Genomic DNA, 19,168 nt, shown 5'->3' on the forward strand with positions numbered 1-19,168 from the left:
ATGACAGAATTATAAAGCCTTTGTTCTGCTACAAGTCAAATATCACTGTTGTTCAGTGCCAGTTTTTAAATGATTTGCTATTGCTTGTGAAATATTTTATTATATTTTATGTGAAATACTGGAGTACTGCGATATAGCTATCCTAAATGGTGTTGCTTTATTATATTGAAGACAAGATTAAATTTAGAAAGATCTTTTTATTACATTAAGATGTTAATAAGTAGCATTGATATGAAGTATGTTTGAAGGTTGCTTTTTCATATTTGATTTAATGTTTTTAAGATACCTGAATTCTTTATTTTTAGGAAGTGAACTGGTTGTTGGAATAAAGTTTTATTATTCTTTCCTTTGCCCTTCTATCAAGATTATCTTTGTCACTATTTATTATTTTTAATGATTAAAAAATAATACTGTGTTCTCCATCTTTAATTACCTTAGTGTTCTCCTTTTGTACAACTGGAAATATTATCACCTTTGACTCTTTCTCCTCCCCATACATACCTGTCATCCTTTTAGTCACTGGTATCTGCTAATTTTTCTTTCTGAATATTCTTACCTAGATACTGCAGTGTTTTTCAATTAGCCTCCTTTCAAAGAATCTCTTTTAAAATCTTTCCTGCCAAATTTGTCTTCTTCAAAGATAATTGTTTCCTACTCTTCACATTTTAAACATCATTAGCCTTATAATCTAGTGACATCAAGAAAAGGGTAAGACACTGAAGCACTGTAATTCTCAGAGAAAAGACACATTCCTCCGTATACTGGGCTTGCTCTCCTTCCCCTCAGTTTAGCATCGTGTCTTGTTGACTACCCATAAGAAACTCTAAAAAGTAATTTAATAACATTTGTTTTTTTCCTAATTGGATAGAGATAATGTGTGTTTAGATAGTATCACCAACTCAGTGGACATGCATTTGAGCAAATTCCAGAAGATAATGAAGGGCAGGGAAGTTGGTGCGTTGCAATCCATGGGTCGCAAAGAGGTAGACACGACTTAGCGACTGAACAACAGTATGTGTTTCGTGGAGGAAAGCTGGACACGCGCTTTTTAAATCTGCTTCATCCCTTATATTTTAAATGTCTTTTTTTCCCCCAAGTATCCTTGAGTTTCTCGTTGATTAGTCCCTTGCTTTCCTTTTATACTGTTCTCCATTACTTGGATTATTATAATCTCTTAATTGGTCTTCTTTTTCAAACTAGTCTTTCTTTCTGAAACACTTACAAGGCCATTTGGCTTCTTTTACCTTGTAAATCACCACCTGACTTTGCTTTTCTTTTCAATATCATCTACGTATAAGATTCTTTGCTGTTTTATAGCCAGGCCCTGTGTTCTCATTTTTTGATGATACCATGTTTATGACAACACTCACAATAAAAAATATGTTTTGAAAACAGTTTAATGCTCATTATCTTCTTTGTGAAGGCACCCCATGTATCTTCCGGGGACAGTTAATTGTTTCCTCATTCCACAACCTACCTGACTTTGAAGAATCTTTATTTAAAATATAAGCTTCGCTGGAAGGATTTGTGTTACACGTCCCCCTCCCCCTCCATCACTTTATAGCTTAATGTTCATTTAACCTTTTAGCAGGGGTTTGAAAGCAATGGCACCCCACTCCAGTACTCTTGCCTGGAAAATCCCACGGACGGAGGAGCCTGGTGGGCTGCAGTCCATGGGGTTGTGAAGAGTCGGACACGACTGAGCGACTTCACTTTGACTTTTCACTTTCATGCATTGAAGAAGGAAATGGCAACCCACTCCAGTGTTCTTGCCTGGAGAATCCCAGGGATGGGGGAGCCTGGTGGGCTGCCGTCTCTGGGGTCGCACAGAGTCAGACACGACTGAAGCGACTTAGCAGTAGCAGCAGCTGAATATAAAATGAATATGATATTTTGGATAGATCTCTGGGAGTTAGTAAGTAGCTTGACAAGCCTAACTTGGCCAACCTTCCAGTTCTGTCAAGGTGTATCCATGCCACAGAGCCATTTTATGAATCATCTTTGAGAGACAGAAAAATCCAAGCTTAACCCCAGTTCAAGAAAGTGAAATAAACTCCAGTAGACATAGAGATAGAGATTATGGAATAAATAAAAATACTGCATATGAATATATGGAAGTTCATCTATATCATGAGGTGAGGGACTGCCTAAATCAGGGTGATCTTTAGTTTCTGACATATTCTGCAAACCCAGGAATTATGGTGATTCTAAGGACATCTTTTGCACAAAAATGCATTTCGGATGGTCAGTAGTCAAAAGTTTAGTAGATTTTGCTAAAGTGAGCTAAATAAACTTGGTAGTTATTTTAAGACTAAATTAAGCAAAGTACATAAAATAAAGGAAAATATAAACTGTCTTTGTCTAATGTTACCTTTATTCCTCAAATGATTAATTTAGGATTGAGACTGTATATAAGGTCTGAACTAAAAGTTAGCATTATAGTTAGAGTGTCATCTACAGAGAGCATTTATTAAAAATCAATGGGTTCTTCTGTTGTCAGTTTAATACCTAACTTTGAGATGGTGGGACAAGGTAGGAAGATGGTACCCTTCTAGCCAGCCAACTCTGGGAGACTTTGGGGGAGCAGCTGTCACAACTCAGTCCCATAGACTCTTTTTTGACGTTGTTTTCTTTCTTATGGATTCACTTATTACTTCTCTGTTTTTGACTCCCTGCCTTGTCTTTCACATTTTTAGTTATCTTCACCTTTTTTGAAAACAAGATTTGTTTGCAAAAATTGCAGAAGTCATAGATGCATTTGCCCCTCAATTCTGTAAATTCAAAATCAAACACTTTATCCAGCAAACATTTCCCCTGCCATACCCTGCCTCTCTGACGTTAGCTTCTGTGTTGCTGTATATATTCTTCTGATTTAGAAAGATTAAGGTCAGCTTTGAGTGGGTGTGTGTGTGAGTTAGAGACTGGAGTGTAGATTCTCGTCCGGCACACAAGACAGTTGACTCCTCACCAGCGATTCAGTCTCTCACCTCTCCTCAGTAATCTCTCTCTCCCAGCATTGCTTAAGTAATGTTCTTTAAACAACAGTTTTTAATATTTTGTTCTAGCCTAAAGTTTGCAGTAGCTTTTTAAGCTCTGATGGATATGATAATTCATGTGGTTTAAATCTATTTTTTATTCTCCATTAAATCTTTTTTTTTTTTAAACTCATAATCCTCATTCTCTTTTTGGTTTACTTGGTTTATCTGATGTATTTCTAATGTTATAACCCTCTTCTGTTACTTCACACCTTCCAATTTGTCACTTACTGCATGAAGTGATGCAAATATACTTTCTTATATTGGTCTATTTTCTTACTTGTTATGTGTAAATCTTGCCTTAATAACTAAATTGAAAGCCCTGCTAGGGTAGGGGCACTGCCTATTAAAGGTTTTTCTAACAAACTGAACCAAATTTATTCTACTTAAGCAAAATTTTAGGCTTCAGAATTTGTTGATAACTGTATATTGGTAGTTGTCATTTTTCTTTATTAGAGTCGCATATTCAAAACATAGGACAATCACAATACATTGTAATTTAGGTAGTCTAGGTTATACTGCTGGTTTCTGTCATTGACAAGGCAAACCGTTGACCTGCCTAGGATTCACTTTTTAATGTGATTCTGGTTAATGGTGGCCTTCAAGAGGGTCTGCACCAAAGGGACCGTCCCATCCTAGTGCCCACATCCCTGTAGGGACCCCTCTGACCCACGCCTCCGCAGGAAGCCCGCCCAGCACTAGCAGGGACTTGTGTTTCAATCTCCTGTGGGATCGCTGCTCCTTTCCTCTGAGTCTTCAGTTCAGTTCAGTTCAGTCGCTCAGTCGTGTCTGACTCTTTGCGACCCCATGGACTGCAGCACACCAGGCCTCCCTGTCCATCACCAACTCCCGGAGTTTACTCAAAGTCCTGTCCATTGAGTCAGTGATGCCATCCAACCATCTCATCCTCTGTTGTCCCCTTTTATCACCTTCAATCTTTCCTAGCATCAGGGTCTTTTCAAATGAGCTAGCTCTTCACATCAGGTGGCCAAAGTATTGGAGTTTTAGCTTCAGCATCAGTCCTTCCAATGACCATTCAGGATTGATTTCCTTTAGGATGAACTGGTTGGATCTCCTTGCAGTCCAAGGGACTCTCAAGAGTCTTCTTCAACACCATAGTTCAAAAGCATCAATTCTTCGGTGCTCAGCTTTCTTTATAGTCCAACTCTCACATCCATACGTGACTATTGGAAAAAGCATAGCCTTGACTAGACGAACCTTTGTTGGCAAAGTAATGTCTCTGCTTTTTAATATGCTGTCTAGGTTGGTCATAACTTTTCTTTCAAGGAGTAAGCGTCTTTTAATTTCATGGCTGCAGTCACCATCTGCAGTGATTTTGAAGCCCAAGAAAATAAAGTCTGAGACTGTTTCCACTATTTCCCCATCAATTTGCCATGAAGTGATGGGACTGGATGCCATGATCTTTGTTTTCTGAATGTTGAGCTTTAAGCCAACTTTTTCACTCTCCCCTTTCACTTTCATCAAGAGGCTCTGTAGTTCTTCGCTTTCTGCCATAAGGGTGGTGTCATCTGCACATCTGAGGTTATTGATATTTCTCCCGGTAATCTTGGTTCCAGCTTGTGCTGCATCCAACCCAGCGTTTCTCCTGATGGTCTCTGCACATAAGTCTTGGTGTGTGCCAAGTTTTGTTTGTGCCCTCCCAAGACTGGAATCTCTGTTTGCCCTAGTCCTATGGAAGTCTTGTAATCAGATCCCACTGGCCATCAAGGTCTGATACCCTGGGGATTCCTAGTCCCTTTATCAGATCTGCAGGCTGGGAAGCCTGACGTGGGGTTCAGAACCTTTGCAACAGTGGGAGAACTTCTTTTGGTATTATTTTTCTCCAGTTTGTGGGTCACCACTTGGTGGGTATGGGCTTTGATTTTATCATGATTGTGGTGCCCCTCCTACCATCTTGCTACAGTTTCTTCTTTGTCTTTGGATGTGGGGTGTCTCTTCTTGGTAGGTTCTAGCGTCCTCCTGTCGATAGGTGTTCAACAGCTACTTGTGACTTTGGTGTTCTCGCGTGAGGAGATGAGGGCACGTCCTTCTACTCCGCCGTCTTGAGCTGGAAGCACTTTTTAATTCTGGATGAAACAGTTAGATTAGCTGATCTACAAGGCCTTTTCCATTTGTCATATCTATTTAAACTTCTTTCAAAATTATTTTTAAAAATTACCTATCAGTAAAATGTCAGCCAACTACAGTAAAGGTAGAGTAAAGCTTTGAATTTAGAAACAAAAAATCTTTATCAAAGTAATGTTTCTTTTAACTTTCTAAAATGCATTTAATTAATTTACTATACCTGGTTTATTTTAGACAGGTTACTTGATACTTATTGCTGTTATGCTGGTGTCTCGAACATACTGTGATGTTTGGATGATTCAAAATGGGACACTCATTGAAAGGTACTTTTCATCTTCCTCCCTTTTGTATGAAATTAACCATTATATTAAGCAAGAAATAGATTCTAATTAGGCGTAAATAACCTAAGTCAAATTATGTCTTTGTTCATTTATTTAGTAGATATTGATTGTCTCCCTTGTGCCATAGGCAGAGATGAGGATGTACCTGTTAGTGAACAGGAGAAACCCTAGCAGAGCTGGCAGTTTATAGAGGGTCAGAGACAAGTAAATGGAAAATTATGGGACACCCTGGTGGTCCAGTGGTTAAGACTGTGCTTCCACTGCAGGGCCACTCATCTGATTCCTGGTTTGGAACCAAGATCCTATGTGCTGTGTGACGTGGCCAAAAAGAAAAAAAAAAAAGGAATGTGCTATATATTAAATTCTGTAATGGGAACTTAAGTCACCAAATTGGATGTCTGATATTAATGAGATAATTTGAGGAAAATATCAAAGCATTTTAGGGAATAATGTTGAGAATGTTTATTAAACAAAAATTATAAGGCATTTTCTTCAACTTCTGAAGTTAGTGCTTTGTGTATATTTTTATAGTCTTTGTACATTTATTATATTATTAATTGCTATAATAGATGACTTTGAATTTAAAAACAAAAATAACAGTTGTGATATTAACTTTGATCTGTAGATAAAGGATTTATTCCTTGTGATAATGCCAATTTGAATGTCAGTAAAAATATTTTTCTTGAAATTTTCTTGGTATGTAGTATTTTATCAGAAAATTTCTTAAAAACATTTAAGATAACTTTTTAAATGACAGTACTTAAAATTTTTAAATGCTTCCAAATTTGGAAGGTTTTTTTTTTTTCTTTGACATCCTTGATTTCTGACTTAAGACGGTTTGTAGGAGAGGAAGAATGTTTTATGCAGATATTTTCTGACTCTTGTCTCTAGGAAAACTAAGAAGGTTGTCTGCATGGGAGTAAGGCCCCAACCACAGATGTCTGAATATGTAAATTCCACATGCCTTAGAATACGTATATGGGTGTCCCGGGGCTTTCCTAGTGGCTCAGATGGTAAAGAATCCACCAGCAGTGAGGGAAACTTTGGTTTGGAAGATCTCCTGGGAAAGAGAATGGGCTACCCACTCCAGTATTTTTGCCTGGAGAATTCTATGAACAGAGGAGCCTGGCAGGCTAGTCAATGGGGTATAGATCCAGTATTCAACTCAGAACTCCCTGAATCCTTTGGTTAGCCCCATGGCTTTTTATTTTAATCAAGATACTGTATGGATAGCTTAAGAAGTAAAACATGAATGTAGTTTAATATCAAATAACCTTACAGAACTTCATCACAAAATCATCAATCCTCTGTGATTCCTGGAGCCAACTGCCTTCTGTTTTTACTGTTTCATCTCTTACTTTGTCTGCATTTCATTGTAACATTCTTACGTTGCTGTCTCTAGATTTTTCATTTTTAGCCACTATGTGTGTATCTCTTAGAAGATGAGAGTTGGCTCTTTTACAGTCCTATGCGTGTCCATACTCATTCTCTCAATGTTGTATCACAGTTTTTTGTTAAATCAAAATTTATTGTTTACATAATTTTGATTATTATTTATAGCTGAGCCACATGCTCTTCTTTGGTAGTTTCTTTTAATACAACTTTTTGTTTTTCCTGGCATTTAGAAACTATAGGTTTTTGTGTACATTAATGTTTTGCCTACTTACTAATTCAGCTCAAGTTTATTGTCAACACTTTCAAATCTCAATTTTGTAAACACAGCAGATAACTTACTGATTTCTATTTCTATTACCATCCCTCCCCATAGCTCTTGTTAGTTTTCTGTCTTCCTGCTCTCATCAGGATTGATTGTGCTTTAGCGCCATTAAATACCAGTCATGTTTGGATTTACTTTCATCATGATCTTAGGAATTTTTTCATCTTCCTCTCCTGCACTGAATAACTCGTGTCTTCTGGATCTTTGGTTCTCCTCTTCCTCACTTTCCTTTGTCTTTTTGGCAGATGCAGTCTTCTTCTGAACAAAGGTTACAAGCGAAGTAAAATTGTGAGACCTTGTAGGTCTGATAGAGTCTTCTGTTCTCACACGTGATTGATAATTTAGCTTTATTTATGCGTTCTAAATTGGAAATCACTTTGTCAGAATGTGGAAAGCATCACCCTGTTGTCTTCTATAGGGCTCCGTGGTTCTCAACCCTGGCTGCAGAATAATTAGACTCATCTGGGGAATTTTGAGAACTACTAATGCCTCGGCCTACCCCTCGGGATTCTGATTCAATTAGTTATTCCTTTTTTGAAGCATCCCAGGTGATCCTACTGTGTAGCCAGGGTTAGAAACTACTGATCCAGTTTCCACATTGGGTGTTAGGCCCATTCCTGTGCTGGTTGCCCACCCTTAGGAGCAGAGCTGCTTTTACCTCCTTTGGAAGCTTTATTATTTCTTTATTGTCGATTCTGTATTGCCAGTGTTTAGGCATTTCACTGAATGTTAGTGTGAATTTTTTTTTGCATTCCTTGTCATTGTACTAGGCTCTTTCAGTCTCATTCCAAAGTAATTTCTTGTGTTTTTAAAAAAGTTCTTCCTCTCCATTTTTTTTCTTTACTTTTTCTGGAATTCTTACTAGTTGAGTGTTAGACTTCCTGGACTGATCATCTGCCTGTAATTTCTCTTCTGTTTACATCTCTGACATTATATTGTATATTCTAGGAGCTCTCTTTTATCATGCAGTGAATTTTTGTCTTATTTCCAAGTACTGTCTTTTTGTGCGAATGTTCATTTTTGGTAGTAGTCATTCTTTCAAGTCTTTGACTGTCACTGTCCTTTGTTATTCTGATCTTTGTCATTCATGTTAGAGCTTTCCTCAAGCAGTCACTCTTGGCTATGTATTCATATTTAACTTGTCAGAAGCCAAGTTGTGGGATTGTTGATTGTCTGGTTTCCCTGAAGGGAATTTGTAGGGAGAGTCTGGCCGGTTTGTGTGTGTGTGTGTGTGTGTGTGTGTGTGTGTGTGTCCGTGTCCCAGTGAGAAATCTTCTAAAGAATCCTGAGAAGTAAAGCGTTAATATAATTGAAGTGTTTGTTTATTGCTGCTAGCACGTCAACTTTAGCAAGGTCAGTTTCATTGCTAATTTCTCTTTCTGTGAGCTTTGTGCACAAGTAATTTGAGTCCTTTGTATAATTAACATAGAGAAGACTTTTATGTCCTTTTACAAACTATAGAATTTTATATATTTTTCCTTTGGCTTTACTTATTATTTAAATGCCATATCTGTTAATAAAAATAGGCTTCCTAACTATAGCATTATTAATTACCTATGGCAAAAATAACAGGTTACATCCACTGTGAACATTATATTAGATATGTATGTAGAATGTGTCACATGATACATATAAAGAACCCTGCACAATCATGGTATAGTATAGAAGATTATTTTTAAAAGGTTTTTCCCTTTTACTCAGATTTTGTGATTTCATGTTTTTGTAACCTAAAAGAATAATTTTTAATTTTCTAAACTAGGGATTTCCAACTTTAATTAAATAGATGCTTATTTTAATTTTCTCAAAGATTGAATGCTCTGGAGAAAATACATTACTAAGAGTAGTTCAGTTCAGTCACTCAGTCGTCTCTGACTCTTTGTGACCCCATGAACTGCAGCACACCAGGCCTCCCTGTCCATCAACTCCCAGAGTTTACTCAAACTCATATCCATTGAATCGGTGATGCCATCCAACCATCTCATCCTCTTGTCGTCCCCTTCTCCTGCCCTCAATCTTTCCCAGCATCATGGTCTTTTCCAGTGAGTCAGCTCTTCGCATCAGGTGGCGCAAGTATTGGAGTTTCAGCTTCAACATCAGTTCTTCCATTGAACACCCAGGACTGATCTTTAGGATGGACTGGTTGGATCTCCTTGCAGTCCAAGGGACTCTCAAGAGTCTTCTCCAACACCACAGTTCAGAAGCATCAATTCTTCGGCGCTCAGCTTTCTTTATAGTCCAACTCTCACATCCATACATGACTACTGGAAAAATCATAGCCTTGACTAGACTAAGAGTAGGTGGTGGATGAATTGGTGATGATAGATAAGAGGAAATTATTGCGTAGCATGAGCCAGCTTATAATTCTGCCAGAGTAATCAACTTGTTGGGTACTCAGTTTTAAAATTTAGTTATAAGATGTAGAAAAAGTAAGAAAACAAAAAATTTTAAGAGTTTTAAGAAGCATATTATTTTGCTGTAATTTAAACTTGCTGAGATATTGCAAGAATAGTACGAGGATCTCCTTATCATGGACATAAAAAATTACTCACAACCTAAAAGTTGAGAGTTATGTTTTATTCGGTGGGAATTTTTAGGACTTCAAACCTGGGAGACAGCATCTCCAGTGACCCAGGAGAGGCGAGGAGCCAGGTTATATAGAAGTTTTGCAGCAAAGGGCAGGTTGTCTGAACATCAAGAGGTTATTGTTACTTAAAGAAAACCAAATATCCCAAGTTAAGGAATTTAGTGCTTTTCTATGTATGGGAAAATACAAGAGTCTGGGCTCACAGAAATTCATCATTCCTTTAATAAGCACCTCATCTATCTGGGGCCAGCGTTCTGTCTTTTACATCCTGAGCCTGCTTTCATCAGAGCTCGTTGTAGGAGCAGCTGCAGCCTGATGGCTGCTAGATGGCAGGTATTCTTTCCTTCCTGAGAACCCTCAGGGCTCAGCAGCTTAACCGTCTGTGGTGGCTTCAGTTGCTGATGACTGTGACATCCTTTGTTTACTGATATGACAGGAAATATTCCATTTCTCATTATATTCTTAACATACACTCATGGGTTCTAAAGCAGTTGTTTTAAAGTTAATTGTTGAGGTCAGGGGGTTTTGAGCACGAGCCACCCGTTCTCCTTGCTTGACCTTGCAATAAACTTTTCTCTGCTCTAAAAATTTAAAAAGTTAATTGTTAACTTTCTCCTGAATGTTTCTGAGCTTCTGCTGTGCATGAGTTATTTGATATTTGGTCATACTTCAAGTTCTAAGATACTGTGAATTTGTAATATAAAACAATTTGATTTGAAAAAGTAACACTTTGTTTAACCTGCTACTAAAGCTACATTGTAAATTTGTTTTGACTCTTCCAAAGTGTGTTTAGATTCATATACACTTCTGCTAAAATAGAGTCTCAAAGAGACTTGTTATGATCCTTGATGTGCTTAATTTTAGTATCCTTTACATTTTTTAGGCTTACTTGTTAGCAGTGACTGATGTCTTTGGAATGAGGCAAATTTTAATAGGATAGGTAGAGGTTGACAGTTCTATGATATGGAAGGTAATCCTTCATATCTTGTTGCTGTTGCTAGAGAGGAAGAAATTTTCCTGTACTCTCCTGGATTCTTTTGGCTGATCTAAGAATTAAATTGACATGAGACAGATTAACAGGAGAAAATGAAACAAAATTTTAATAACATATATACATGGGCGAGACCCTGGAGAACTTAATAACTCTCCAAAATGGCCAAAGCCCTCATCTTAAAGACCATCTTCAGCTAAAAACAGAAGAGGGTGTTAGGGGTAGTGGTTTGGAACTTTACAGGGGAGACAGGCAATTTATATGAAGATGGAAAAATAAATGTTTGGTAAACAAATGTTTGCTGGACCTTGGGGCCCAGACTTAGAGTGGACTCAGAGTGGACTCTGATATCTGACTCCCTCAGCACATTTGGCCCATGTGCTTTGCAGATAAATGTGGTCATAGCTCTGTCCTAGGAGCAGGCCCTTTTTTCTGAATTCTTTAGGTAGCTAAAGGGAAGTCAAAAAAGAAAGGCTTCCTGACACTTCTGTTTCTTAAAAATAATCAGCCTAAAACTAGCCTGAGGCCAAAGAGATGTACTTTGGCAAATTTGTTCCCCTATACTGCCATATGTAATCATAAATGTATATTTTATTTTCATCCTCTTGGCTGTAAGCAGCATTTTAAAATTACCAAACTATCTTAATTCCTATATGTTTTAGAAGTAATTATGATTGGGACTACTATAAAGTTACTCTTTATTGATGATTATTTTTCTTTTGCAGCGGAATAATAAGCAGAAATAAAGCTTTATTCAAGAAACCATTTTTTAAATTTATAGCTGCTACTCCAATGGTAAACCATTGCTGAATGATGGCATGTGCTTTACCAGTGTTTGATAATCTTGTGTGTTTCACAGCTTGGGCGGCACTAAAGCACTTTGATTTTATGTGAAGTTTGGTTCAGTTTTGATTTAAACCTCTAAACTTTTGTACTGTCTTAATTGCTTCTCATCTCTAATATTCTTATTGCTGTAGACAGCATTTTTGTGTGGTTCTGTTTTAACTTTTTTCTAGTTCAGCTTAAATTTTTTTTCTTTTTAAATTTTTAGCAGCTATGTCAAGATTGGATTATTACTTTTTCTATTGGTCTAGAGTGACATTTCCCAAAATATGTTCTTTGGAATCTTAGCTATGGTGAAGGAAATGCTACAGTGCTACAGTGCTGCAAAACGATCTCAGAGAGCTTTATGATGTATAATATACTTGAGAGCTTTGAGAGGCTCTTTGGTAAAGAAATTTGTTCGCTTTAACTCAGGTTTTCCCAAATTTCTTTGACCATGGAATTTTTTTGCCCTAAAAGATCAGTTCATGTTACTTGGCATTATTCACCTACTCCCTCATAAAAAGCAAATTATTTCTGTCAGTGTGTATCCCAGTCATTTGTGTGTGTGTGTGTGTCTGTGTGTGTAGCTAGGTTTGAATCATTTAGCACAATTGTTTTTAAAAATATATTTGGGGAATATTAGTATTATTTGGAAAAACAGTACATGATCAAATAAATTATATTTTTTTCACTAGTGCCTTTGATAGTCAAAGATCCTTTACTTATAATGATATCCTGGCTTTCTAGGTTAAAAGAAGCAGAATCCTTTAAATAAATTCTTAGTGGATATTTTAAAAACAGTAAATATTTTAAATAGATTAAAAACAGACGAAAGATCTTGTTTCATTGAAATCTCACTATCATCACAGTTAATTGCTTTCTTAGTTGTTTTTGCTCTCCAGTAGCAGAATTGAGTAGTTGCAGCAGAGACCTTATGGCCTGCAAAGCTTAAGACGGTTGCTCTTGGCCCTTTATAATAAGAAGGGTTTACTGATCTCTCATTAGTCTGTCTCCCTGCCATTAGTTCATACAAATGGCAATCAGTATGTTAAAATATTTAAAACAAACAAATGCTAGTTTGTTTTATCCACAGTGATCCACTCCTGGGTCTGTGAAGTTTATTGTTTCACCATATAAAACCCCTTTTGTGACTGCTTAATTAAGCATGCTGTTTAATTATCATTTTTATGAGGGAAAGAACTAGCTGTCATTCTTATTTAATTTTGGCATTTATAGAGTGATTTCCAGGCAAGCTGTTTAAATGGTAAAATTTCAAAAGTTCAAGCTTTTGTTAGAAAATGATTTTAGCATCTTTTTTTTTATTGATTCGATTCAATAAAATTTTCCAAAAATAATTTTAGAGATTTACAGAGGAATTTTTTTTTGTGACAAATATTGCTTCTTTTGCAACTAATGCATTGCATGTGGTGGTTTGCAGTGGTATCATTGGTCGTAGCAGAAAAGATTTCAAGAAATACTTATTCAACTTCATTGCTGCTATGCCTCTCGTAAGTGTTATTTCTTTAAAAATTTTTACATAGAAAAAAATTGCATCTTACTAAAATCTTTTAAGGATTTTTACTTACTAAGTTCTTTAAAGATTTATATGCTAAATTTTTTCAAGTTTAGTTTTGTAACTTATAGGAAATGTATCAATGCAAACCTTTATACTAGATGGAAAAACTTAAAGGAATTATGCTTGGATCAGTTTTTTTGCATCGTTTGTGGGTATGTACAACTGAAGATGTTTTCTGACCCTTAGGCCAGGGTTTCTCATAGTAACATCTCACTAGATGGAAGTAGTATCCCTCCCCAAGCTGTGACGACAAAAAATGTCTTCATTGTCTCCAAACATTGCCAGATAGGTGAGGGCTAAGGTGAGGTTGTGGAGGCAGTGAGCTGAGGGCAGAAATCCTGGTTGAGAGTCATTGATGTGGGCTATAAACTGTTACTTGAACCACTAATGTGATTTAAGTTGAATTGGAATTTATTGCCTGGATTTACTAAAAATAAAGATAAGTGGTCCAAATCATAAGTAATTTTCTTAGCTTGAGTGTTTATTTTATTGGCACAATAAGAATTTTAGTATTGTTTGTGTAAGAGTAATAGGGAGGAGCTTGATTGTAAAATTTACTTGATTGTAAAATCTAATTATTAGAAAATATGTCAGATTTAATAAAGCTTGAGGATAGTCATACATGGAAAACCTTCTAAAAGAGAAAATTAAGCAGCACTGGTGTCAAAGACTAAGATTGAGCAGACCAGTGTTTTCTTGACAAAATTTTTATGCAAATGTGACTTTAGAACTGTGGAAGAATTAATTTTAATACAGTGGTAGAAAAGAGTAAAGGTGACTCCAGAAATAATCTAGAAAATGGCATTAATTGGTGTAAAACTTGTAGTTCTTTTTCTTTAACAGATGCAAATGTGGTGTGTATAGTATTCCATTAGCTAGGATTGTAGTGCTGGTAGTAGCAAAGAAAAGATATACTAAGCATTAATGTCAGTACTCCTGAAGCAGGTTCTTTACATTGAATAAAAAGGTGACAAATTTGGCCTTTTGTTTGTTTATACACAGCTTCCCCACCGCAAAAAGTTGCAAGATTCTTTTATAATTAATACTAATATATTTCAAAATTAATTTTCAAGTAAAGGGTAATAGCTAATTGCATTTGATGTAGCATATTCTCTTTGTGTGTTTGGGAATGTTAAGTAAAACAGAACTGAAATATATCAATTCAAACTATCAGTTATTAAAAAATTATAGGATTTGGGGACAAAGCCAATGATAGGGAAATAAATTATGATTTCATAAGTAGAAATGAAGCAAAACTAAATAATTTGTGTTTGTTTGTTTTAGATTTCTCTGGTTAATAACTTCTTGAAGTTTGGGTTAAATGAGCTCAAACTGTGCTTCCGAGTAAGATTAACCAAGTACCTCTATGAGGAGTATCTCCAGTAAGTGATAACCTAATTTTATATTAAAAATACTTTAAAAATAACACTTATGATAATGAGATATAGAAGTGTTTCTTTTTTATTAGATATGTTTTTCAAGTGAATTGCTGTTGAACCGGAAGCATATATGGAAAGATCAACTATTTGGAATCTAATCCTTACTCTTCCATTAACTGGCAAACCATCCTTCTCTAGACTGGCATCTTCATCTCTAAAAGAAATTAAGACAATCTTTAAGTCCTCTTCTAGCTCCAAATTTTTTTGTTTCTACAAATTTGCACTGCATAGTATAACGTGATTTTGTTGTTGTTGTTTAGAATCATTTGTTTTAAAGTCGTCATCTTCTTGTTATTTTAGAGCTTTCACATATTATAAAATGGGAAATCTGGACAACAGAATAGCTAATCCAGACCAGCTGCTTACTCAAGATGTAGAAAAGTTCTGCAATAGTGTAGTTGATCTGTATTCAAATCTTAGTAAGGTAAGTTTGTCTGTTTTTGTTGTTAATTCGCTAAATTTTGAATCTAAGCAAATGTATATGATGAACATGATAGCAGCCTGTAAGTATTTAATGCTTTTATAAAAATATTATAAAGTTCTTAATAATGATTTTAACTACAACTACTTAATTTTTTAAGTTATTATTGTGAGGTGCCTTGGCCAAGAACTGAGAATTTAGTGTCTCATAAAGATTTTATGAGAATTTTGCGGGCTGATTTCAGTAAAATAGCAGAAACTTGGATTTTTTGACTTTCGACCTGTGTACTTCTGGCAGTTGTTAAAGTTTAATGGTCAATTTATTTTTAATGCACAACCATAACCCTAGGCGTGGACGTCTTCCTACTCATTTCTCTGCTTCAGTATTTCTAATTCTAACAGCTCATGTAAGTAATAGTCAAAAAAGTTTCATAAGATATTAGTATATTTCAGTTTTTCTAATTACTGTTTTTTCCCCTTTCCAGAATATTGCCAGAGCTTTTGACTCTGACCTTAACCAGTTTTCTTCATGCTGGTTGTATCAGCTCTTACTTACTCTTCTTATCTCACCATCCTTACAGTTTTTGCTGTGATTTTCTCATTAAGCCATTTTCTTTGCCTTTACTTCCTGCATTAGCTGGGAGGTGCAGTGGTCATCTCGAAGACTGTCTGCCTAGCATTCCCCGCCCTGCTTCCTCTCAGATGCCCCATCCCCCATCTGATCCATATGACTGCTCTTGGTCTGTGGTCGGAGCTTGTCTCGAAGTGGACCACTTATAGTATCTTGCCTTGGGCCGCAGTTGGTCCAAGTATCCAGTCTTGAGACAGAAAACTGTATACAAGGGGCTGGGTCACAATGGAAGACTAGGAATATTTCCTCTTCAACCATGTGGATGAAGAGGGATAGGTAGGTCTTAGAAAAGTAATGTGTATTCACAAGAACTTTACCCCTCTTGACAGGCCTACTACTAAGATGCCTTTTCACTTCATGCCAAACTTTGTCCTTTATTTAGCTCTCTTTAAGTCTTTACTGATCCAAACTCTAGAAACTGAGGTAGCAACAAATTGCTTGGTAATCCAGCTGCCTTTTTCCTCTGCCTTTTACCACATTTTAAAGTTTATTCTCCGTGTGTGTGTGTGGTGGTTGGGGAAGGAGAGGTGCTGTATATATTATTCTTGTAATTTTGTAGACCTTGTTGTGCATTCTTTATTACATCTTGGCACTTGAGTTAGTCCATAGCTCAGGACTTATCACATCTGCAATAAAGAAAAATGTTAACAAACTAATTGTAGTGGTGCTATATACTACAGCAGATTTACTTTATAAAATATGTAATTGTTTGAACTTTGACTTAAATTGAATCATCATTTTTGTCAGTAATTTAAGTGCAGTTGAACTTCATATGTACAGGTAAGTATGCCTAACTTCTTGATAGTTCATAAGATAGGAAAGAAGAGGTTCATCTTGGTACAAGCCAGTTATGAACCAACCCACCTACCTTAGTAATGATGTAGATATTAGAAAAGGTGGCTGTGGATTTAAATGAACACAACTTAGGTTTCTTGAAAAACACTTCAAAATATGTACAGCTTTTACATCAATTAAATTGTCTCTATGTGAAGAGCAGTAAGTTAATGTTATTTTAGTTTTAGGAGCTTGAGTTTTAGATCATAAAATTAGATTTATAAACTTACTCAACATATTTCAACATATAGATGTGATAAAGTCCAACATCAAGAGCAGAAAGAGTCCAACATCAAGAGCAGAAAGAGTCTCTCATTTTTCAGATGAAGATATATAGAAACCAGAAAAACAGGTAGTAGATTTGGGGTTATAACTCAGATCATTTTCTTGCATCTTTATACTATACTGAGAAATTGCTAAGTAAGAAATGATTAGTTGTCACAGTAGAGCTGTCTTAGTTGATGGAAAGTGGTAAATATTTTCCCTAATTGATGGTCAGTATGGCAACCCACTCTAGCACTCTTGCCTGGCAAATCCCATGGATGGAGGAGCCTGGTAGGCTGCAGTCCATGGGGTCGCTAAGAGGCGGACATGACTGAGCGACTTCACTTTCACTTTTCACTTGCATGCATTGGAGAAGGAAATGGCAACCCACTCCAGTGTTCTTGCCTGGAGAATCCCACGGACGGGTGAGCCTAGTGGGCTGCCATCTATGGGGTTGCACAGAGTCGGACACGACTGAAGTGACTGGGCAGCAGCAGCAGCAGACATTGGTCAGGCTGTCTCCATTTTGAGCTTCTTGAGAATAAGAACTGTGTCTTTTATGTATTCATCAAGCTGCATACTGTACAGTACCTTATACATAGTGAGAACTCTACATGTTGACAATTATGTGTTGAATGTTGACTAGCATTGTGTATTTAACATGTTTATTAGCTATCAGTGTAGGCAGTTTTGTTCTTTTTAATTCTGTGCCTTCTGATTTTTATTTTACAGCCATTTTTAGACATAGTTTTGTATATCTTCAGGTTAACCAGTGCAATAGGAGCTCAGGTGAGTTTACTTTTTCTATCTTTTAAATTGCTATAATACTGTACTGTGAATAGCTGGATGTTTGTTGGAATTTTTATGTATCTCAAAGAGTATAATTTTACAAGTGTAGCTAATAAAGTCTGGTTATAAAATAATACTCTACTAGAGATTTTTAAAGTTTTCTGATTCAGCTTTTCAGTTTTTCTTAAGCCAGACACTTGGCAAGTTTTTGTGGGTTTAATAACCAGAAATGCTTAAACATTGAACACACCTGTATTTATTGTTGCAAGGTAACGCCTAAAAGGGGCTTCACTGTTAGCTCAGCTGGTAAAGAATCCATCTGTAATGTAGTAGATCCCGGTTTGATTACTGGGTTGGGAAGATACGCTGGAGAAGGGATAGGCTACCCACTCCAGTATTCCTGGGCTTACCTGGTGGCTCAGCTGATAAAGGATCTGCCTGCAATGTGGGAGACCTGGGTTCGACTGCTGGGTTGGGAAGATCCCCTGGAGAAGGTAAAGGCTACCCTCTCCAGTATTCTGGCCTGGAGAATTGCATGGACTGTATAGTCAATGGGGTCGCAAAGAGTCAGACACGACTGAGCGACTTTCACTTTCTTTTTTATTTGATGGCCTAAAAAGAGATTTGGAGACAGCTATTTTAATATGAAATATGTATGTTTAATTACATTTAGAATGACTATAACAGTTTCAATAGTATTTTATAATAATATAAATTGTTGATTGTCCCATGAGGTCATCTTATTAGGTCTCTCTGACATTTGTGTTGGTAAGATCTTTAAATGTTCTGAGTATTCTTATTGGAGTCTAACTTTAGTCATTTAATATGTAAGATTATTGTTATATATTTATAACAATCATATAATAATGTGGTTGTTTTATGTATATATGAACATATGTATGTATATATTTTTATATATTTTTGTGGTTATTAATAAATAATTTATATAGTGATCTTTGTTCCATTTCAAAACATTGGGGAAAGTAGTGTTTTATTTTAATTTTCTTGTCTATCTTCCTAACCTTTTGATACCTCATAAGCTGGGTTAAATCATTTTTATAACTTGTTTTTATTATAAATAAGTAAATAGCCTTAATGCCTCTTATTGGTATAATTTTTTATGATACTTATTACATGTTTGTAACATTTAAGTATTATATTTATATTTTAAAATGTCTCCATATATTCTTATTTTCTGATTTTGTATTTCTTCGAGTTAGAAAGTATGCTTTAGTTATCTCTTTTGTCCATACTTCTAGTAATTACTGAAATGCATTGAATCAGTCACATTGAATTTAAAAATAATACACACCATATTCCAATATAATACACGCTATATTCCATATACACTGTCTGAATAAAAAGATGAGTAAGACACAGTTCCTACTGAAGTGGAGTTATGATCTGGTGAAAAGATAGATCTTCAAACATTTGTAAAGGACAGTGATAAGCCCAGTAGTGGAAGTGTGAATAATGTCTTTAGTGTCCAGAAGAATTGGAGGTGATATTGGAGCTGCTTTGAGGATGAGTCGGCCTTTTTTAGATATGTCAGACTTGCTAGACAGAAGAACAACTTCATTGAGTAGCATGTTCAGGAAACAATGATTTCAGTATGGCAGAACATAAGGATATGTATG

The 19,168-nt window shown here is 36.1% G+C and overlaps 1 protein-coding gene across 1 annotated transcript in view; it reads left to right on the top strand.

The window, feature by feature from the left end:
• The window catches only part of ABCD3 (ATP binding cassette subfamily D member 3), an 80,350-nt gene that overhangs the window by 34,854 nt on the left and 26,328 nt on the right, over nt 1-19,168 (top strand). Inside the window, exons 4-8 of the mRNA XM_069598253.1 lie at nt 5,355-5,443; nt 13,017-13,086; nt 14,439-14,536; nt 14,894-15,017; nt 17,475-17,531. Of these exons, the coding sequence (XP_069454354.1) occupies nt 5,355-5,443; nt 13,017-13,086; nt 14,439-14,536; nt 14,894-15,017; nt 17,475-17,531 (438 nt within the window). The remainder of the gene's footprint in view (nt 1-5,354; nt 5,444-13,016; nt 13,087-14,438; nt 14,537-14,893; nt 15,018-17,474; nt 17,532-19,168) is intronic.

This window comes from Ovis canadensis, chromosome 1, assembly GCF_042477335.2.
Source record: "Ovis canadensis isolate MfBH-ARS-UI-01 breed Bighorn chromosome 1, ARS-UI_OviCan_v2, whole genome shotgun sequence".
Lineage (NCBI taxonomy): Eukaryota > Metazoa > Chordata > Mammalia > Artiodactyla > Bovidae > Ovis > Ovis canadensis.